This window comes from Chlorocebus sabaeus, chromosome 9 (assembly GCF_047675955.1).
Source record: "Chlorocebus sabaeus isolate Y175 chromosome 9, mChlSab1.0.hap1, whole genome shotgun sequence".
In the NCBI taxonomy this organism is placed as follows: domain Eukaryota; kingdom Metazoa; phylum Chordata; class Mammalia; order Primates; family Cercopithecidae; genus Chlorocebus; species Chlorocebus sabaeus.
Window position 1 is genome coordinate 6,069,000 of NC_132912.1, and position 22,332 is coordinate 6,091,331.

The window sequence follows — 22,332 nt, forward strand, 5'->3', positions numbered from 1 at the left end:
ATTCCGGGATCTGAGGATGGGGAAACAGGGGAAGTGTTAGGGATCTGAGGATGGGGAAACAGGGGAAGTGTTAGGGATCTGAGGATGGGGAAACAGGGGAAGTATTAGGGATCTGAGGATGGGGGAAAGGGGAAGTGTTAGGGATCTGAGGATGGGGGAAATGGGGAAGTGTTAGGGATCTGAGGATGGGGAACAGGGGAAGTGTTAGGGATCTGAGGATGGGGAAACGGGAAGTATTAGGGATCTGAGGATGGGGAACAGGGAAAGTGTTAGGGATCTGAGGATGAGAAACAGGGGAAGTGTTAGGGATCTGAGGATGGGGGAAACAGGAAGTGTTAGGGATCTGAGGATGGGGGAAACGGGAAGTGTTAGGGATCTGAGGATGGGGGAAACGGGAAGTGTTAGGGATCTGAAGATGGGGAACGGGAAGTGTTCGGGATCTGAGGATGGGGGAAATGGGAAGTGTTTGGGATCTGAGGATGGGAAAACAGGGAGTATGGGACAGCATTATTTCTTCTTTCACTTCTTCAGAGCTATTCGTAGGAGGTTGAGGGTGGGAGGGTGAGGCTGTGGGCCCATGGGGATGGCTGTGAATTGTTGGATAGTTTCTCCTGTGGAGGATACTGGTGACCATCTCACTTAAGCCTCAGAATAGTCCTCCCATTTAACGAGAAGGCAGACATGGAACGACCTGCCTGAGTTTACAAGAGCTTGTCACTGGGGTTTCTGGACCTCAAGTCTCATCTTAACTGAAGGCTGGAATCTCTCTTCTGATTTTCTTGGGTTATTGGTTCTATGGAATAGATTTTGCTAGTGGGAAAGTCTGTTTCTTATTTTTATCAAGTCTTTTTCATTTGCCATTGTTTTTATGAATTAAGAATCAGTCATAAATCTAGAAAAACAATTTGGCCTTTTCTGGTTCACCTAACTGTTGTGACCTCTGCCCTGTCATGGGCGTGGCATGGCCTGGCTGCTTCCTGTCTCAGCACTGGAGACCCTCTGTGGCGTGGAGAGGCTGTTGAGGAGACCCAGGAGGTTAGGGAGGTGCCTGCGGTCCCCCTTCTGTGATGATGCCCTGGCTCCACTGCTGTATAGGAATTGAAAGTGTGACTGCAGGGTGCTGCCTTTGCCAGGGTCTCAAACTCTGGGTTACCATATACCTTCCTTCCTAGAATGGTGTCCTTGAAGCAAGCCGCCTCTGGGATAACATGCGGAAGCTGGGGGAGTGCACAGAAGAGGCGTACCAGATGACTCATGACGGTAGGCAGCTGCCGGATGGCGGGGACTGGCAAGTGGGACTGCCTTCCTGGAGTTACAACTCCTGCCTCTCTCCTTATTTTAGGCTACTTGAAACTCTGGCAGCTGAGTAAGCCTTTGCTGGCCTCTTTTGACGCCATCTTTGTGGATGAGGCCCAGGACTGCACACCAGGTGATACGCTGTTCAGGACATCAGTAGTCTCAAATACGTAGAAACAGCACTATGATTATGTAAGAGGACACCTGTGTGAACTAAGTTGATTGTTCTTATTTGTGATAAGGAAGAGGATCTTCTTAATCACCTTAGGATTTCAAGCTGCCCCTTGCCCTCACCCAAGCAGATTTCTCTGTCACCATAGGTTTTACTTAGGTTGTTCTTACCATGTTGACCAAGTTGTAGACCCGCAGACGATAGGGACATAGACTCATGCTCAGTGGGAAGAGATCGTCCATTGAGAGGGAAAAGCTTGTGTTGTTTGTTTCTCAAGTGGCTAAGAGAGAACAGACAGTGTTAATGAGTCTGACTTTGTAGGTCAATTTCGAGTGCTGTAACATTAAAGACAACTTGCCTCATTTTAGATTTGCCTGTGTTGTTTTCTTAGGTTCCAACAGTTCATCCAGGGTGAAACATAATCTGCATCCCTAGGACCAGAAACTGTTTCTTTTGTCCATCATAAAATAGCTGCTTTTGATGGAGTGTGGCTGTCCTGCAGGAAAAGGCGACCTTGAGGTCCAGGGTGCCCTGGCTTAGCTTCACGGAAGTGTTTTGTCCTCTTCTTTTTGCTGCCTGGGGTGGAGGCCTCAAGGTTTCTTACTTTTCCTCTCATTGGTTACAGCTATCATGAACATAGTTCTGTCTCAGCCATGTGGGAAAATCTTTGTAGGGGACCCGCACCAGCAGATCTATACCTTCCGGGGTGCGGTCAACGCCCTGTTCACAGTGCCCCACACCCACGTCTTCTATCTCACGCAGGTGAGTGCACGCGCTGCATCGGAGCCATTTCTTCTCCCTCCCAGTGTCTCACGTGCTGGGCCCTGTGCAAGGTGGTAGGCCAGGCTCACCAGAGCTAGCAAATCCTTGCTTCTAAGTAGTGGTTCTCAAAGTGTGGTTCTCGGGGTCTGCCAAGTCAGACTGTTTTCATAAGAGGTGCGTGCACAGCGGTCATCTGAGGAAGAGCTGCTGCGGCTGAACTGTGAACTGACGGCTGCTGCCGCCTTGTATGTTTGTACTTAGAACAGTTGTTAGACCAGCGCTGGTTGTTCAGACTTGTGTATTTGGCACTTTTTCAAAGACGAATGAAACAAGCTGCGACTTCAGGGAAAATAACTGACAGTGTTTGTTGTCAAAAATAACATCTTTGCTTTCAAGTGAAATTAAAATTTTGGCAAACTCTCCCATAATGAACATGACAACTCACAGTCCCCTCGATTATGCGAAAAGTTTATTATGCGCTCCTTCCTTTCCAATCACATGTCTGCGTGGGGTTGAATTTTCTTCATGTGTGTCAACCAAGACAGCATATCACAGCAGACAATGCAGATGTGAACACAGGAAGCCAGCAGTCTTCTGTTATGCCAGGCATTGAAGAGATTTGCAAAAATGGAACATGGTGCCATTCTTCTTGGTGAATTTTTTCTTTGTTCTGGGAAATATATTTCAAAAAATATGTTCTTTATGTCGTCACATAAGAGGCTTTTGGCTGGGCATGGTGGCTTATGCCTATAATCCCAGCATTTTGGGAGGCCAAGAAGGACAGATCACTTGAGGTCAGGAGTTCAATACCAGCCTGGCCAACATGGTAAAACCCTGTCTCTACTAAAAATACAAAAATTAGCCAGGCGTGGTGGCTCACGCCTGTAGTGTCAGCTACTCGAGAGGCTGAGGCAGGAGAATCACTTGAACCCAGGAGGTGGAGGTTGCAGTGAGCCGAGATTGCACCATTGTACTCCAGCCTGGGCGACACAGTGAGACTCTGTCTTTAAAAAAAAATAGTTTTGAATCATTATTTTTACATGAATTAAAATTTCTAATATGGTAAATATAGATAGATAGAGCTCACGTAAATAAAAGCTCTTTGGAGGCTTTTTAAGTGTGATTTTTAATTGTGAAGCATCCTGAGACCAGAAGTTTGAGAACCACTGCTTTTAAAAAACTCATTTCTACTTAGAAGAGATGTCTCGGCTGGGCATGGTGGCTCACGCCTGTAATCCCAGCACTTTGGGAGGCCGAGGCAGGTGGATCATGAGGTCAGGAGATTGAGACCATCCTGGCTAACATGGTGAAACCCTGTCTCTACTAAAAATATAAAAAATTAGCTGGGTGCTGTGGCGGGCGCCTGTAGTCCCAGCTACTCTAGAGACTGAGGCAGGAGAATGGCGCGAACCTGGGAGGTGGAGCTTGCAGTGAGCTGAGATCATGCCACTGCACTCCACCCTGGGCGACAGAGCGAGACTCCGTCTCTTAAAAAAAAAAAGAAGAGATGTCTCACTTGGATGAAAGTATCAACTGTGCTGTGTTTTGTGATGTTATTGAAAGTTCCGTAGATGCCTCTGTTACTCTTCCCTTGAGCTCCTGCTGCTGTGGTGATTTAGGGTAGCATCAGTGCAGAGGTGTTTTGTTCTTTTAATAGACAATACTTTTTTAGAATAGTTTCAGATTTCCAGAAAAATTGAGAGGAGAGTTCTCATATGTCCTGTACTCAGTTTCCCATTACTAACATCTTATCGTCTTATATTAATGTGGGACACTTGTCACGATAATGAACCAACATTGATACATTATTATAGGCTGAAGTCCATGGTTCATTTGCATTTCCTTAGTTTTGAAATAATGTCTTTTGTGACTTCAGGATCCCATCCAGGATCCCACATTACATGTAGCCATGTGTCATGAGGCTCTTCTTGGCTGTCACAGTTGCTCAGACTTTCCCTATTTCTCATGTGACTTTCACAGTTTCCAGAAGTTCCAGTTAGGCATTTGTAGGCTGCCCCTGTGCTGGGATTTGTCTAATGTCTTTTCTCATGGTTAGGCTAGAGTTCTGGGTTCTGGGAGGAAGACCACAGAGGTGAAGCTCCATTTTCATCACATGCTGTCGAGGTGCATGCTGTCACCATGGCTCATGACTTGAGGTTGACCTTGACCACCTGGCTGATGTAGTGTTTGTCAGGTTTCTCCACTGTAGAGTTCCTCTTTTTTTTCATCCTTTCCCTACTGGATGCTTTGGAAGGAAGTCTCTGTACGCTCAAGGAGTAAGTGTCCACGAATCTTCATAAATTATTTGGAATTTTTCTGCAAAGGAGATTTGTTTCTTCTATCCCATCTATTTAAATATTCAATCATTTATCTAAATATGAACTCATGGATATTTATGTTATAATTTCAGTTATGGTTCACTCAGAGTAGTTTTATAGTAACAAAGTAGTGTTTGTTTAAAGTCTAGTTTTCGTTTGCTATTCACCAAAGCACCTGAAGTTGTGTGTGCATGAAAACAGGCCATACACACCCTGAGTGTGGGGAAGAAGGATATCTTGCCAGCTGGAGGGGCGAAGGAAGCAGGGTCTTGGGCTGAGTTTTGAAGGTTAGGAAGTGACTTTGGTAGATGAAAGTCAGACAGAAAGCAGCATGGGCTGAGGCAGGGCAGCGTGGGCAGTGTGCAGGTGCTAGTGCTTCTGCCATGGCTGGTTGGTGCGGGGCAGTGGTTTTAAAGGTAGTCTGGAGAGGGATCTCAAAGGCAAGGGGAGAAGCCTTCCTTACCCTATCTTAATCTTTTGTATGTTTTAGACTTCACTAGATTTGATTTGGAGAAAAGGGTAGATTTGCTTAAAAGAAAACTTTACTATTTGTGTTGAGAATAATGGAAAATAAAGACTGCTGGGTTGTGAAGGGCCTAGAAAGTGAGCCTGTGAAGTTGGCTTTCTGTGTTGGGGGTCAGGAATAACTTGTCAGGTCTGGCCTGCCCGGGCTGTGGTGGCAGTGATGGAAACGCACGGACACACCGCAGGGCGGGCTTCTGACTCCCTCTGTCTTGCTGTTTTCCAGAGTTTTCGGTTTGGTGTTGAAATAGCTTATGTGGGAGCTACTATCTTGGATGTTTGCAAGAGAGTCAGGAAAAAGACTTTGGTTGGAGGAAACCATCAGAGTAAGGCTTTGAGTTACTTTTCTCTTTTATGTTACAAAAGTTTTCGTCTTTATTTCGATTTGCCATAGAGTTTGTGCTCTCTCTCTAAAGGTGGCATTAGAGGTGACGCAGAGGGGCAAGTGGCCTTGTTGTCCCGGACCAACGCCAACGTGTTTGATGAGGCCGTACGGGTGACGGAAGGGGAAGTCCCTTCAAGGATACATTTGATTGGGGTAAGAGTACATTTCTGTTGACCACTTCATGCACAGAAACGTTGTAGATGAATATACCCAGTGAAAATGTTCACCTTCATTGGAATTATCATGCAAGAAAGCATTTGGGTTTTTGACTCTTTCCACCGGGCTGCACCATGGCTGGTCTGTATCCCAGGCCATTCCGATTATGCCAGTGAAACATTCCTGGAAAGGCAGACACAAGAAGGGCTGGGGACCTTAGTTTCCACTCTTTAAACAATGAATGCCCTTCTTCCCTTGACAATGCCAGTGAGGCCGCGGGTTACTGGAAGCTTTTCTGGTTGTGTGTTGTCGTTAGTGTGAGAACAGCTGAGCTGACAACACGCGGAGTACAAACCTAGGCTCTAGTTCTGACTGGTCACTAACCGCGTGTGGCTGGGGGCAAGTCACAGCGTCTGTGTGCCTCATTCTCTCCACTCTGAGGTAAAATAATGCCTTGCCTTACCTGTTTCACAGGGAGTTAGAAGGATTCATTGGCATGTTTACAGCATTTTTAACCTTGAAGCAAAGTTATATGACAAAAAGATATTCCCTCATTCATTTATGGAAATGTTTTCAAGAGCCTACTATGCATTAGGCACTCAATGAATATAGCAATGAATCCTAATCAAAAGATGTTTTAAGTTTTTTATTTATAAAGACTATATAACAATGGTATAGAAATTTTGGAACCTAAAAAAGAACACATAATCCCAGTATTTCATATTATAGTTCTCATTTTTGCTATTTTTGTCTTTGTCCTTATAGATGTGTATTTTTGCATAATTACAAGTATAGGGTACCTAGAAATGGATGCTGTTTTTCACTCAACACATAGGCATATTTTCCTTCATTACTGTTTTAATGACCTTGTAGTATTTGGTCTGGTAAATAATAACATAATTTAGCCATAGTCATTGTTGTAAGAGAGTAGTATTTTTGGAATATCATCCACACTGGCATGATGTAAAGCGAGTGGTTCTCTCTACCTCTCTTAAATCCACTTATCACCTGTACCATGTGTCATTACACGTGACCACACATCTGATTGTGGGTTATAATGTCAACTCTGTTATTCTGCCCGCTGTTTTATGTGAGTGTTTTACGTGTCCCTCCCTAAAAGATGTCAAGCCCTTGGAGTGTGAGGCTCTGGTCGTATCTGTCTTCTGTGTGGGGCCTGGTGCTGAGTGAGTGCCAGAGCCCAGCCAGTGCTTAGCGTAGATCTGGGCTAAACAGGGCACAGTCAGGCTGTCTCCTCCAGGAGCTGACCTGTTAAAATGTAGAAGAATCTGGACCCAGAGACATTCTGTAGTTTCTTTTTTTTTGAGACAGAGTCTTGCTCTGTCACCCAGGCTAGAGTGCGACGGTGGGATCTCGGTTCGCTGTAACCTCCACCTCCCAGTTTGAGAGATTCTCGTGCCTTGGCCTTCTGACTAGCTAAGACTATAGGTGTCTGCCACCACACCTGGCTAATTTTTGTATTTTTGGTAGAGACGGGTTTCACTATGTTGGCCAGGCTGGTCTTGAACTCCTGGCCTCAAGTAATCCACCCATCTGAGCCTCCCAAAATGCGGGGATTACAGGTGTGAGCCACCGTGCCCAGCCTGTTGTTCTTTTCTCACAAGAAACAGTGGTAAATGTACATGCCAAGCACTTTGTATTCAGGCACCATTTGTATTCTGTAGAATCGTCTCATGTTCCTGGAAGGTGCTTAACTTGCCTTTTTATTGATGCGAAAGCAGTGTGCAGCTATAGATCTTGCCTTTTTAAAAAGAGTAGGAAGAGTTTCAGGTAGCAGCGGTATCTTAGAATGTGGTCCCTGGGAGTGTTCAGGCCACGTGGCAGCCTCGCACTTTCTGCTTCATGAAGTTTCCTGCTTGCCGCCTGTGCTTTGGGTGTAACTCAAGATCCATTTCCAAGAAACCATCTCATTTCAAAACCCCATCCCTGTATTTGCTTTATTTTGTTTTGTTAAAGCAACAACAAGCAAAACAAAACACAACAAAAAAACAAAAATCCCACCAAAAAACTTTTTCAGGGGATTAAATCATTTGGATTGGACAGAATCATTGATATTTGGATCCTTCTTCAGCCAGAGGAAGAACGGAGGAAACGTGAGTACCCGCCTGGCCTTGGTGCATTGGAAGGAAGCACCCAAGGGACAGGGACGAGAAAGAAGCAGGCCCGGTCTGAGTCAGGGACTCGTTTCCCTCCAGAGAAGGGAGAGCTAGAGCTCTCTTCCCATGAAGAGGGGGGTGCCTCAGGCCTCCTGTTTTCATAGGTACTGACAGACTTTTCCAGATCCTCCCCACAGGAGCCTCAGTCTCTTTCCAATACTGGTCCCCTAGGCTGTCTTCCCCTGCATCTTTCTGTCTGCCTGGGCCACTTTATATGTTGTACACTTCCACGTGGGCCCCAAGTGATAGTGTCACACATTTCTATAGCGCTTTTCTTTTCCTGTTGACTGCGCTATTTCAAATCCCTGTGAAGTAGGTGAGGATCTTGAGCCCAGGGTTTTGCTCCTCAGTCGGAGACGGAGAGGCCACCGCACTGCACTGACTTGCCCAGGGACACACAGCGAGTTAGTGATGCAGTCAGGCCTGGAACCTGGGCCTCCCCACTTTAAGACCGTCCGCTCTTGTGCGGCTGCTTAGGAACGTGCAGCACCTGCCACCATCTGTGAGTGGAGCTTGTGTCACCTTAACCTGTGCGTGTGTTCTCCTTAGAAAACCTCGTCATTAAAGACAGATTTATCAGAAGATGGGTGCACAAAGAAGGCTTTAGTGGCTTCAAGAGGTATGTGACCGCTGCTGAGGACAAGGAGCTGGAAGCCAAGATCGCAGTTGTTGAAAAGTATAATATCAGGATTCCAGAGCTGGTGCAAAGGATAGAAAAATGCCATATAGAGGATTTGGACTTTGCAGGTAAGGGAAACAGTTGGTTTTTACCTTCCCCCTAAGAGGAGGAGCAGATAGTCTGCTGCTGTTTTTTTTGTTTTGAGACAGAGTCTTGCTCTGTTGCCCAGGCTGGAGTGCAATGGCGTGATCTTGGCTCACTGCAGTGTCCCCCTCCTGGGTTCAAGCAATTCTCCTGCCTCAGCCTCCTGAGGAGCTGGGACTACAGGTGCCCACCACCACGCCCGGCTAGTTTTTGTATTTTTAGTAGAGATGGAGTCTCGCCATGTTGGCCAGGCTGGTCTCGAACTCCCAACCTCAGGTAATCCACCCACCTCGACCTCCCAAAGTGCTGGAATTACAGATGTGAGCCACCGCGCCTGGCCTCTTCTGCTGTTTTCTTCCCTGTGTGAAATATCTTTGAGCAAAGATGGCTTTATTGCTTAAGGGAGAGGGGAGCAGGGTTCTGGTTCTTCCTCAGGGGCTCTTTATTTCTGTTCTACTTTCAAGCCCGTAGAATGGGATTTTCTAGTCCCAGCTCTGCCACGTGTAATGTCAGGCAAGCCATGCAGCCCTTTTCTGGGCTCTGTCCCTTCGTGTGTTAGATCCAGAGGGTGGGTAGAGCCACTCTGGCCTCTGGGATGTGATTCTGAGAGGCACTAACTCCTGCAACTAATTTTCAACTTCTCTCCTCGTCTTTTTCTTTTTTCTGTTCCCGACAGTTGTTTCCTCTTTCCCCCTTTTCCCACAAAACTGCACTTAGGCAAGAACTGTTCGAGTTCAGAGTCAAGTGGGAAGCATGTATGTTTTTGTCATCTCGTTTCTTTGCCTTTGAAGCCCCGTCTAATGTGTGCTGTGTTTTTATCCTAGAGTACATTCTGGGCACTGTGCACAAAGCCAAAGGCCTGGAGTTTGACACTGTGCATGTTTTGGATGATTTTGTGAAAGTGCCTTGTGCCCGGCATAACCTGCCCCAGCTTCCCCACTTCAGAGTTGGTAAGAGGTGGCCGGGTAGTGTCAGGTGCTGTTGTAGTGAGTGGTGACTGCAGTGCTTCCTTTTCACTGCCTTGTTGTTTGTTGGATGCTGTGGCCTCCTGGTAGGGCACTTCTGGAAAAACAAAACCACAAAACACCTCCTAGTCTTAAAGTTTTGATTCTTATACTGTGGTTTTTTAAAAAACAAAACTTCCCCAAGGCGCACCCCTCTGGGGGCTGCGTGTGGGGTGATGATGTTTGTGGTGGCCCTGTGAGCCCCGCGCTGCTCTCGGCTCCACCTGTGAGCCCCGCGCTGCTCTCAGCTCCAGGTTTTTCACCATCAGACTTTGAGTCTCCAGCCTCATGAAAGCTTTAACGTATAGTTTACTTGCTTACCAAGTAATTCCTTTAGTCAATTCCTCTTCATTTATTAAAGAGATAAGAAAGTCACAAAAGGAGAAGTAGTAAGCATTCTTTATCATTTGTCTGTTTTTTGTTTGTTTTCTGTTTTTTTGGTACAGACGGAGGTCTCACTATGTTGCTCAGGCTGGTCTCAAACTCCTGGGCTCAAGCAATCCTCCCACATCAGCCTCCCAAAGTGTTGGGATTGCAGGCATGAGCCACCACAGACATTTGTCTGCTTTGTTGTTGTTGTTGCTATTGTTGTTGTTGTTATTATTATTATTTTGAGATGGAGTCTCACTCTGTCACCCAGGCTGAAGCGCAGTGGTGCGATCTCAGCTCACTGCAATCTCCACCTTCCGGGTTCAAGCAATTCTCCTGCCTCAGAGTAGTTGCGACTACAGGCGCGTGCCACCATGCCCGGCTAATTTTTGTTTTTTAGTAGAGACGGGGTTTCGCCATGTTGGCCAGGCTGGTCTGAATCTCCTGACCTCAGGTGATCCACCCACCTCAGCCTCCCAAAGTGCTGGGATTATAGGTGTGAGCCACCGTGCCTGGCCTTGTCTGCTTTGTAATAAATTGGTACTCAAGGCTGCTTTGTAATAAATTTGTACTCTGAGCATCAGTGCTATTGCTTTGATTTTAAATCTTAGAATAAAACCGTTTGAAATTTATGTACAAACAAACAAAGCTGTCTGTTAACTGTAGGTTGGAAATTTGGGGCCTAGCACACATTGGCATGCTGAAAATGGAAACCACAGCATTCGTGACTGCTGGCGAATATAGAACATGATTTGGAGTGGAGAGAGGAAGGGAGGTGGCCATGGAGAAGTTTACTATAGTACCACCTTTTTCGCCCTTCTGGTTTACATGTTTACAAATGTAATTTTTTGGGGAACATGTAATTTACATGCCACACAACCCACCCATCCAAAGTGTACAATTTCGCAGCTTTTTGCACGCCGTTGGGTCTGCTGCTCTTTGTTGAGTTCCTGCCATTGTATGGTGAATCGAGATGGGAGATGAGAGGTGCAGTTGGGCAGCACAGACACACAGCACACCTGTGTGTCTTCCTTGTTGTCCCGTGACAGTGTCAGGCATTTCCAAATGGGAGTCTGGCAGTCCAGAGGCAGTGTAAGGAAATGGAAAGAGACAAGCAGACTCGGTCCAGCTCCCAGGCCCTTGATTAGCCAAGGCCTTGTTTGTAGGAGTGACTTAACCTGTCTAAGCCTCGGTTTCCCCAGCTGTCTCATGGGCTTTTTGTGAGAACTGGCATAATGACTGTAAACAGCCATCTGGCACATTGCGGGTGTCGAATAACCAATTAACACATTCCCAGGATTTACGTAGCAGGACTAAATAAAACCCAGTCTTTTGTGCCACTCGTCTGCTGGGATTTGGTTTGTTTTTGGAACTGGCATTTGTAGGAAAATTTTGTATTTACAGCCAACAAGTGTTGAGTGGTTTTCTGCAGCGAATGGATGGGGGCTAGTAAACATTTAGATGAGACATAAGGTTTTGTAAGCTTTTGTAAGGCTTTTTAGTTGAATTTTTTCCCCTTTACTTTGTTTAGAGTCATTTTCTGAGGATGAATGGAATTTACTGTATGTTGCAGTAACTCGAGCCAAGAAGCGTCTCATCATGACCAAATCATTGGAAAACATTTTGACTTTGGCTGGGGTAAGCGGAACGGGCAGCATGAGCTAACTTGATGCCATTGAATGTTATTTAGCCTGCATGAGGGGCTGACCTGGAGCCTTCAGAGGCCTTCAGATCAGGATCCTGGGTTGGAAGAGAAATGCTGCTTGCATGTGCAAAGGCCGATGACCAGTATAAGAAGTGTTCTAACCAAGGAAACAAAAATGTGGTTCTTTTCTAAGTCATTTCCTAATTCAGTTTAAAAAGCTCTGTTTAAGATACCAGCAGTAGGCCAGGCACGGTGGCTCACGCCTGTAATCCCAGCACTTTGAGAGGCTGAGGCGGGCGGATCACTTGAGGTCAGGGGTTTGAGACCAGCCTGGCCAACATGGTGAAACCCCATCTATACTAAAAATACAAAAATTAGCCAGGTGTGGTGGCATGCATCTGTAATTCCAGCTGCTCGGGAGGCTGAGGCAGGAGAATCACTTGAACCTGGGAGGCGGAGGTTGCAGGGAGCCAAGATGGCATCACTGCATTCTAACCTGGGCGACAGAGCGAGACTCTGTCTCAAAAAAAAGATACCGGCAGTGGTCGTGTATTACTTCATTTCTCCCTTACTCAATTAGTTCTTTTTTTTTTTTTTTTTTTTTTTGGTCTGAGACAGGATCTCACTGTGTCACCCAGGCTGGAGTGCAGTGGCACAGTCATCACTCACTGTAACCTCCTCAAACTCCTGGGCTTAAGTGATTATCTTACCTCAGCCTCCTGAGTAACTGGGACTACAGGCGCATACCACCACACCTGACTAGTTTTTAATTTTTTTTCTAGAGATGGGTTCTTGCTATATTGCCCAGGCTGATCTCGAACTCCTGGCTAAAGTGATCCTCCTGCCTCAGCCTCCCAAAGTGCTGGAGTTCCAGGTGTTAGCCACCTTGCTTGGCCCCTAGACTCAATATTCATAGGGAAAAAATGCCAGGAAGGTTTTGTGCACCCAGCCTTCCTCCCTCTCACTCTTTAGTCCGTTTTGAAATGGCATCTGCTGCTGCTACCAATAGACTTTCCAGAAGAACACATCCTTGCCGGGGAGAGTAAGTGTTCAGGTACCTGGCCTTTGTCACAGACATGTGGAAAAGTGAGCTGGTCAGCACTCACTCTTTACCCTTCCCACAAACCACCTTCTCACACTCTACTTATTTTTATCTCTTTTTCTGCCTAAACAGCTGGAGTATAAACCATTTAGTCTTTTCAACCCTGTCAGAAACTAGAACAGAAATTTGAGCTAATAGTTACTACTTAGTCCATCTCTCCCTGAACCCAAGATATTTAAGCCTGAAACCTAAAACTTAAGTGTAAAAGTTAATATAAATACTCTTTCTTGCTTAGCTATCTCCAAAACAAAGATTGTGTGTAGCAGGATGGTTTATTCTCAGTTCCATATTGCCTGCTGTCATGGGGTGAGCCATGCTGTACTGCCCTACGTGCTCTGGGGTTGAACCACAGGGTGCAGGCAGGGTGGGCGGTCACCACTTTTGAGTAAATGATATTCAACTCTCAGAGGTGTTAAGTGTAGTAGATCCCTGATGCTCATAATGGAATATTTATTGAGGGCCTAACACTTGCCAAGCACCTTTCTGGGTACTGGGGCATAACAGTGGGCAGGGAAATTCCTGCCCTCATAGAGCCCATCCAGGTGGGGAGACGGACAAGAAAGTGAACAAATAGGATTTCTCTTCACATTTTTGAGCAAGATAATATCAAAACTTAAAAGGGAGAAGCTTTGCAAATAAATACTCTACAATGACTCATCAGAGGGCAAAAGCTTCTTGCATAAAACTGATTAGCTTGCATATTTATCACATTTTTCATGTCTCCTTTGTCATTTTTCCTCCAGGCCTCTGTTAGGTAGACTGACTTGGCCATAGGAATGTTTCCAGAATTTGAAATCTGATGCATTTTTCCCAAAGCAGCTTTTTACCTGGGCTTCACTGAGTGCAACAGCTGAAGTGTCAGAGCTTAGAACTGAAGCCCTTTTTCTTTGGTTGCATCTTTACTGGCACATGGATCGTCTGTAGACTTTTCTGCAAAGGGCCAGGCAGCAAAGATTTCAGGCTCTGTAAGTCACATGATCTCTGTTGCAGCTACCCAGCCCCGCTGCTGTAATGCGAGAGTCCCTGTTGACAGTACATTAGCAAACAAGTGTGGCTGTGTTCCAATAAAATGGATTCACAGAAATGGGCATTGTCTGGATGTGGCCCATGTGTACTTTGCTGACCTCTGGTTTAAAGAGAAGTGTGACCTTAAAAAATCTCTAAACCAGTATCCCCAGGAGTTAAGCAGAATAAATCATTATGTACAAATGATCTCTACCTATACAAACATTTTTGTATAAACTTTGATTTATAAGTGCTTTTTCAGACCCTGTAGTATGGTTTTCTCATGGAAGTCGTGTTACAGAAGTGGTCAGGCCTGTAACAAAACCACGTTGTCAATTGGTAGAACTGTGCGGGGTGTTACCGAGCAGTGATACCATCTCACAAACATGGGCTACACGGGACTTTTCATTTTTGCTTATGAAAATTTTAAGACATTAAAAAGTAAAGAAAGCAACACACTGAACACTCATATACAAATACTCATGTACATATACCTATATGTACACATCTCCAAGAAATAGGTACTTTTTTTTTCCATAACTACCGTGCCATTTTCATATTTTATATTATAATATGTGACCTCTACTACCCAGTCCATACTTATGCTTTTAAGATTGTCTCAGAAATGCTTTTTTACAGTTGATTTATTCAAGTCAGAGTCCAAACCAACATTTGATTGCTTGTCTCTTAAGTTACTTAATAGAGAGCTGTGCAGGACTCCCTCCCCACTTCTCCCATGCTCTTGTCTCATTGCAGAAACTGGCTCATTCGTTCTATAGAGCGTTCCCATTCTTAGTTTGCTTCCTGCTGTGGTTGTGTAACTTGTTCTGCCATTGCCTGTCCTGGCTTTCCAGTAACTGGAAGTTAGCTGTAGAGGCTTGATTAGATTCAAGCCTGCGTCTCTGGCAGCATACCCTGTGGGAGGCCGGAGCGGGCTGTGTGCTTTGCCTCGCCACATGAGGAGGCTCACGGGAGCAGGTTAGTGTTTCACTGTTAGTGATGCTGATTGCTCATCTTTTGAAGAGGCACAGCTAGGAAATGTGTCTTTTTGAAAAGAAAGAAAAAAACCAGTGATTCATACTGATAATTCCAATCCCAGTTTGGATTCCAGTTTTTAAACTTTATTTGTTTGAAAGAGACAGGGCCTCACTCTGTTGCCCAGGCTTTAGTGCAGTGGCACGATCATGGCTCACTACAGCCTCAACCTCCTGGGCTTAGGCGCAGTCCTCCCACCTCAGCCTCCAAAGTAGCTGGGAACACAGACGTGCACCATCACACCTGGCTGGTGTTTGTTTGTTTGTTTGTTCTTTTGTTTTGTAGAGACAGTGTCTCACTATGTTGCCCAGGCTGGTCTTGAACTCCTGGGCTTAAGTGATCCTCCCGCCTCAGCCTCCCAAAGTTCTGGGATTACAGGTGTGACACCAGGCAAATTTCAATATTTTGTTGTTAAATATAACACAAATATATAAAACAGCATAAAGCAGTTTAAAATGATGATGTTGCGAGCATCCACCAGATGAGAAGATGGGCTCTCTCAGCCATCACAGAGCTATCCTGGTGGCCCCTGGCCATCGTAGCACCCCTCCCCGCCTTTCTGAGGGTAACTGCCATCTCAACAGATAGGCACTACCTTGCTTTGTTGCACAACTGCACCTTTTTTATTTATTTTTTAACCAGGTATGCACTGCCATCAGTAAGTGCTGAAAAATGATACTTTTTACATACGTTCTCTTCATTCTCCTGGGTTTCAAAAACTGCACTGTATCTGCATTATCAGAGGCTTTAGCCCTTCACACGTTCAGCCCTCATGAATTGTGTTCCATAATCTAGTTCACATTTAACACAAAAGGAATTTTACTTTTCTTACACTTGAATCTTTTCTCATACACTGAAATCTTGGTTCCTAACAGTATTTATTAATTACTTATTGATACTATTCCATGTATTTAAAAATAATCTTCAAAATAATGCCAGTATTAATGGAATACTGACTGGACTCGAAGATTTCCTAACAGCTCCATTTCTCCATTAATGATTTATTTATCATGTTCTGAAGTCACTTAAAGTAAGTCCTTTTTGCTTTTGTGGTTTTATTACCAACTTAATTTGCAGTTAGAAATGTATTTTATTTATAATATCTACAGAGATTGCTTTGCTTCTTTTTGATTTAATGATCTTTTTTGATGTGTAAGGCCTGTTAATGTTTTCAAAGTCAAAACCTTGTGCCTGAGCACGGTGGCTCACCCCTGTAATCCCAGCACTTTGCAGGGCTGAGGCAGGCAGATCACTTGAAGTCAGTAGTTAGAGATCAGCCTGGCCAACATGGCGAAACCCTGTCTCTACCAAAAAATACAGAAAAATTAGCTAGTCGTGGTGGTGCACACCTGTAGCCTCAGCTACTTGGGAGGCTGAGGTGGGAGAATTGCTTGAACCCAGGAGGCAGAGATTGCAGTGAGCTGAGTTTGCGCCACTGCACTCCAGCCTGGGTGACAGAGTGAGACCCTGTCTCAAAAAAACAAAAACAAAAACAAAAAACAAAACAAAGTCAAAACTTTGTGCTAAGAGAAGTCTCATTACCTCCTCCTTCACTTCAGACTGTTCTCTGCCTCCACCATTGGTAGTTATTTTCAACAATTAGCGATTAATCCTTCGGTGTTTCTTTATGCAAGTATTAGCAAATTTGTAGGTATTTTCGTATTCTCCTTTTCCACAAAGGGTAGCATTTCAGATACACTGTTGTGTACTTTGCTTTGTCACTTAGAAGCACTCATGGGAATCACTCTTTTATTTATTTTTTACTCTTTTATTTTTTGGCCTTTTATTCTTTTATTTGTTGTCCTACCCAAATCAAGAAATCCCTCTTCATCAGCTCACAGAGCTCTCTCGCCCTTTCGTCAGCTGTGTAGTGTTCTGTGTTGACGCACCGTGATTTATGCCATCCTCGCTCATGGACATGGTCACTTCCAGCCTTCTTCTTTCATTAATAATGCCGCATTGCACAATCTTATGCACAGGTCATTTATGTTTTTGCCAGTGCATCTTCAGCATGCATTTCTAGAAGTGGAATTGCTGGATAAAGATAAATGCAAGTGTGACTTTTCAGTTGTTGTTTTGTTTTTGTTTTGTTTTGTTTTTGAGACAAGGTCTGGCTCTGTCACCCAGACTGGAGTACGGCGGCACAGTCTTGGCTCACTGCAACCTCCGCCTCCCAGGCTCAAGCCATTCTCCCACCTCAGCCTCTCGAGCAGCTGGGACTATAGGCATGTGTCACCACACCTGGCTAATTCTGTATTTTTTTGTAGAGACAGGATTTTGCCTGTTGCCTAGGCTGGTCTTGAACTCATGAGCTCAAGTGATCCACCCTGCCTCAGCCTCCCAAAGTGCTAGGATTACAGGGATGAGCCACTGTAGCTGGCCAGGTGTGACTTTTCTAGATATGGTCAGTTTCTTCTTGGAGATTGTTACCACTTTAGAGTCCCACCAGTTGTATGCATAAGAGTGAAATAGGCCCAGTGCAATAGCTCACACTTGTAATCCCAGCACTTTGGGATGCTTAGGAGGGCGGAGCACTTGATGTCAGGAGTTCAAGACCAGCCTGACCAACATGGTGAAAACCTGTCTCTACTTAAAATACAAAAATTAGCTGGGTGTAGTGGCGCATGCCTGTAATCCCAGCTACTCAGGAGGGTGAGGCAGGAGAATCACTTGAACCCGGGAGGCAGAAGTTGCAGTAGGCTGAGATCGTGCCATGCACTCCAGTCTGGGCAACAAAGCGAGACTCTGTCTCAAAAAACAAAAAAAAAAGTGAAGTAGACTTTTTAAAGCTAATTGGAAGGTTGTCAGTTGGTTGCTGTGTACATTTTGTTTTCCCCATAGAAGAAAAGAATACAGAATCTAGAGAAATACTTCCTGGTTACTGAGGCTGGGCTGGGCTGTCTGGCCTCAGGGGTCCTGCGAGGAAGTCACAGAAAAACTGCTTATTTGTGGGAACAGATTTTTTTTTTTTTTTTTTTGAGACGGAGTCTCGCTCTGTCGCCCAGGCTGGAGTGCAGTGGCCGGATCTCAGCTCACTGCAAGCTCCGCCTCCCGGGTTCACGCCATTCTCCTGCCTCAGCCTCCCGAGTAGCTGGGACTACAGGCGCCCACCACCTTGCCCGGCTAATTTTTTGTATTTTTTTAGTAGAGATGGGGTTTCACCGTGTTAGCCAGGATGGGAGAACAGATTTTTTAAGGCTTAAGACCTTGTGAGAGGTGGAGGCACTCTGCTGTTTTAAAAACAAACAAACCAACAACAATAAAAAACAGGGTCTCACTGTGTCGCCCAGGCTGGAGGGCAGTGGTGTGATCTTGGCTCACTGCAACCTCTGCCTCCTGGGGTTCAAGTGGTCCTCCTGTCTCAGCCTCCCGAGTAACTGGTAGTACAGGTGTGCACCACCATACCTGGCTAATTTCTTTTTGTTTTTTTTTTGGTAGAGACTGCACGAAGTTTCACCATGTTGGCCAGGCTGGTCTTGAACTCCTGACTTAAAGTGATCCACCTGCCTCGGTGGATCCCAAAGTGTTGGGATTACAGGCGTAAGCCACCGTGTCCGGCCTTTTTTGTTGTTGGTGGTCACAGCCTGTGAATAAATTTGGGGATATCCTGTTTCAGAAGTGTCGAGTTCAGTCTGTCCAGGAGGGAAGGCCATGGGGATAATGAAGATCCCGAGTTGGGCAGTAGTTCAGGGGCTAGGAAAGCGTGTTGAAAATAGTGAAGCCGTGGGTGGGGGTGTTTTGGAGATAAAAAGCGAGCCATTGCTTCCTGCGCTGCCTAGAATGATGTCTCTTCATCTCCCAAAAACAAGGCAACCTTCTTTTTCTCTGACCCCTCCCTCCCCCTTAGAAAATGCAGCTAATAGAATCACCAGAAGCCGTTTTGTTCATTTGTTTCTTAGGAGTTTTGGGAAAGTGAAGGAAATTATTACATTGTTGAGGTGTTAAGTGACATGAAATTATGTTTCAAAGACAACTGTTTTTTTTTTTTTTTTTGTGACAGTCTCCCTCTGTAGCCTAGGCTGGAGTGCAATAGTGCCATCTTGCTCGGCTCACCGCCTCCCAGGCTCAAGTGATTCTCAGGCCTCAGCCTCAGAGTAGCTGGGATTACAGGTGTGCGCTACCATGCCTGGCTAATTTTTGTATTTTTAGTAGAGATGGGGTTTCACCCATATTGACCAGGCTGGTCTCAAACTTCTGACCTCAAGTGATCGGTTCGCCTCAGCCTCCCAAAGTGCTGAGATTACAGGCTTGAGCCACTACGTCTGGCCAAAGACAGCTTCTTGGTCTCACAGAATCTTAGATTCTTTTTGTTTGTTTAGATATAGGGTCTTGCTCTGTTGCCCAGGCTGGAGTGCGGTGGCACAATCTCAGCTCACTGCAACCTCAGCCTCCCCGGAAGCTGAGACTACAGGTGTGCACCACTATGCCTGGCTAATTTTTGTATTTTTGGTAGAGACAGGGTTTTGCCATATTGCCCAGGCTGGTCTCGAACTCCTGGGCTCAAGTGATCCTCCTACCTCACTCTCCCAAAGTGCTAGGACTACAGGTGTGACCCCCACCCCTTAAATTTATATAAATAAAAACAGTTAATCTAGTGGGTTATGAGAGGCTTAAAAAGAGTGAAATGGCATAAAATCTAAAGAAATCAGAGAACACTGCCTGTTAGGTTAATCATGTTTTGTGAAACTTTTCTTCCATATGTGTGGAATAGCATTATATGTGTATAGCATTATAATGGTAACTGCATCAAAAATGGTTTGAGAGCTCAGCCCTGGAGAAAATTCTGGAGTGGACAGGGAGTCGGGTACAAGGATGTTCATTGTTGCATTGTTGGAAATAGTTTGGAAAAAACCGAGTAACCACAGCAAGGGAATGGGCAAATAAAATACAAGAGAGTGCTGTGACTGAGTCCCCTACAGCATTTTAGAACAACTAGGTGAGGAAGAAGCCAGAAGTATAACGTTCATGTAAATAGACACCTGTAAAAGGAGGCCTGTGTCCTTGGACACGTGTGTAAACAAGAAGCTATTTCACAGTGGGTTGGAGGCACCTCGCCAGGTTCATGGTCCTGGCTGTCCCTGGGGAAGGAAATTGAGATGACAGTCTAAGGGACTTCCGCAAAATCTGTGACTTCAGACATGATTTCACTTCATCAGCTGTTAGTACTTGTTGGCCATAACTTGAGTGTTTGCATGGTGGTTTTCGGTTCTTTTTCATACCTAGTAGGCAGGCCCTCTAAGAGTAAAGACCAAAGAAATAAAAATGTAGGACACAGATTGTAGAATAATTAGATCAATAGCCGGTCGTAATCCAGAAAATACGAAACTGTCCTTTGCTGGGCAGCAGATGTGTGCGGTCCTGCTAGCGGATCAGCCGGTGATGTGCAGCCCCCCAGGGCAGCGGCGAAGCTGACAGTGCCCTGTCCTTGTGGTGTTTCCAGCCCAGGAGGTCACTAGTGCTTCCTCTGGGTGCTCCTTTCCTGCCAGATATGAGTGCCTTGCATGAATTGAGGGGTGTCTTCTCCTCAGCAGCCACCTTTAGCTGGCACCGTGCCATCTGCATTTATGGATAAAGACAGGCTTAGCGAGGGTGTCATTTGCTCACTAGCACAGCCAGTACACGGGACGGTGGAAATGTGCAGGGATGTTTGGGGCAAGTTTTCTTCAGGTCCTCTGTGTTGCCTACCTGGGTTGTAATGTGAATATACAAATAATTTTCTAAAGATTGAGCTGGGGATGCCTTAGCATAAAATAAAATCCAGAAATATTCTGGAAATGTCATTACAGGCAATAGTTTTACATGTTTATCTGTTAAATATATATATATATATTTAAAAAGCAATCAGACTGTCAGTTGGACTGTCAATAGCTTTGGAGGCAGGGAAAAGTTAGAGAAGCTAAGGGAGAACAGGGCAGTCGGTGTTTTTCTCTTTCTGGGACTTACAGCACATCTGAAGGGTTCTCACCGTGCTGCCAGCAGACCGTAGCGGAGGTGTCGCCATGATTCTCTTTCTCACTCTTTCCTTCTCAGGAGTACTTCTTGCAAGCAGAGCTGACAAGCAACGTCTTAAAAACAGGCGTGGTGCGCTGCTGCGTGGGACAGTGCAACAATGCCATCCCTGTCGACACCGTCCTCACCATGAAGAAGCTGCCCATCACCTATGTATGTCTGCTGTCTGGAACTTAATTCAGCCATTTGCGTGTTTTGCTTGTGAACTTTATGCTTCTCTGGGTTGTAGGTGGGGAGATAAGAGACAGCTGTGTGATCTTTTATTAGGGGCTTTTCATACAAGAGGCATGAGAAGTGTGCGGTCGGCCCCGGGGTCAGAGGTCAGGGCACGTGATGTTACCTGGCGGTGCTGAAGCCACAGGTCTGGGAGGCTGGGTTGTGACACACGCTTAGAGGGAGAGCTGTTCCCTGGGGTCCCAACACAGCTTTTCTTGGTTGTTTATCTCGACTGGATAAATGGCTGATTCTGCGCTCAGGGAATTTGGGGGTGTCGAGGCCACCTAGATGGTGGTGCTGTGGGAGGTGTTACTCTGAGGGTGTGCACCCCTCTGAAAACATCAGAATTCAAATGCATTGTCCCTGGGCGGCTGTGATGGTAACTCCATGCTTTTTGCTGGAAAATCCATGTTCTTTGGTCGTTCTCCTTAGCTCTCTTTCTCGTCCATCACCACAGAGCAACAGGAAGGAAAACAAGGGGGGCTACCTGTGCCACTCCTGCGCGGAGCAGCGCATCGGGCCCCTGGCGTTCCTGACGGCCTCCCCGGAGCAGGTGCGCGCCATGGAGCGCACCGTGGAGAACATCGTGCTGCCCCGGCACGAGGCCCTGCTCTTCCTCGTCTTCTGAGGCCAAGGCGCACGTTCTCCGCGTGCAGAGCAGCTTGCCGAGGACCCCGCGTGAAGAAAGCCAGCGAGGGGGCTCCCGCTCCCTGAGACTCTGGGTTCACCCACAGCACTTTCTGAGGAAGAGGACACCAGCCCAAGCTGGACCTGCCATTTCTCCACTCCCTACAGACAGCCAGTCTCCACTTGCCTCCGCTCCAGACGTATCTGGTCGGGGAAGTGGGGGATGTTCTTTTGATAAAAAAAAAAAAAAAAACATTTTATGTATTTAAACTTTTATTACAAGATTTCAATTAAACAGGCACCATAGCACTGGCATACCGCTGTGTGATGACTGTGTCAGCACTGTCGTTCTGAGCCTTCTCTTTTTCCAGTTTACTATTTCCTACAGCACTGTCACCGTTCACACGACACAGGAAGCAGAGTACGAGACGTGATGTCTTGGGTGGGAATTGGGGCATCAAAATTGAGACTTTGGCCGGGAGCAGTGGCTCACGCCTGTAGCCCCAGCACTGAATCCAGCCAAGGCAGGAGGACTGCTGGAGCTCAAGGTTGAGGCTGCTAGCCGTGGTCACCTTACAGCTTACTGTACTCCAGCCTGGGTGACAGAGCGAGACCCTGTCTCAAAATAATATAATAATAATAATTAATAATAATGTTTTAAGAAGATCAGATAAATTACAAGGCTAACAGGATCATAATCTCAGCAAGAAATGACCCCAGATGGGCTGGACCACAGCACCTGTGGGGCCTGGTGAGGAGGGAACGGATGTGA

The 22,332-nt window shown here is 45.9% G+C and overlaps 1 protein-coding gene across 2 annotated transcripts; it reads left to right on the top strand.

Moving 5' to 3' along the window:
* Nucleotides 1-1,137: 1,137 nt before the first annotated feature.
* Nucleotides 1,138-21,875, top strand: FBH1 (F-box DNA helicase 1). 2 transcript variants are annotated; one of them, XM_073018697.1, is made up of 11 exons: nucleotides 1,138-1,260; nucleotides 1,343-1,429; nucleotides 2,094-2,230; nucleotides 5,297-5,396; nucleotides 5,487-5,608; nucleotides 7,647-7,722; nucleotides 8,335-8,532; nucleotides 9,373-9,498; nucleotides 11,453-11,559; nucleotides 20,739-20,870; nucleotides 21,391-21,875. In XM_073018697.1, exons 1-11 carry the CDS (start codon nucleotides 1,209-1,211, stop codon nucleotides 21,559-21,561), a joined length of 1,308 nt encoding a protein of 435 aa, XP_072874798.1. In that variant the 5' UTR covers nucleotides 1,138-1,208; the 3' UTR covers nucleotides 21,562-21,875. The 2 variants fall into 2 exon arrangements, with proteins under 2 accessions (XP_072874798.1, XP_072874799.1); XM_073018698.1 differs by lacking the exon at nucleotides 2,094-2,230.
* Nucleotides 21,876-22,332: the final 457 nt, after the last annotated feature.

Excerpts from the sequence above, each read along its gene's own strand:
- FBH1 (XM_073018697.1), top strand. The coding sequence starts at position 1,209 with ATGCGGAAGCTGGGGGAGTGCACAGAAGAGGCGTACCAGATGACTCAT. Across the intron at positions 2,231-5,296 it reads ACGTCTTCTATCTCACGCAG|AGTTTTCGGTTTGGTGTTGA; the intron begins GTGAGTGCACGC and ends GCTGTTTTCCAG. Across the intron at positions 5,609-7,646 it reads CAAGGATACATTTGATTGGG|GGGATTAAATCATTTGGATT; the intron begins GTAAGAGTACAT and ends AAACTTTTTCAG.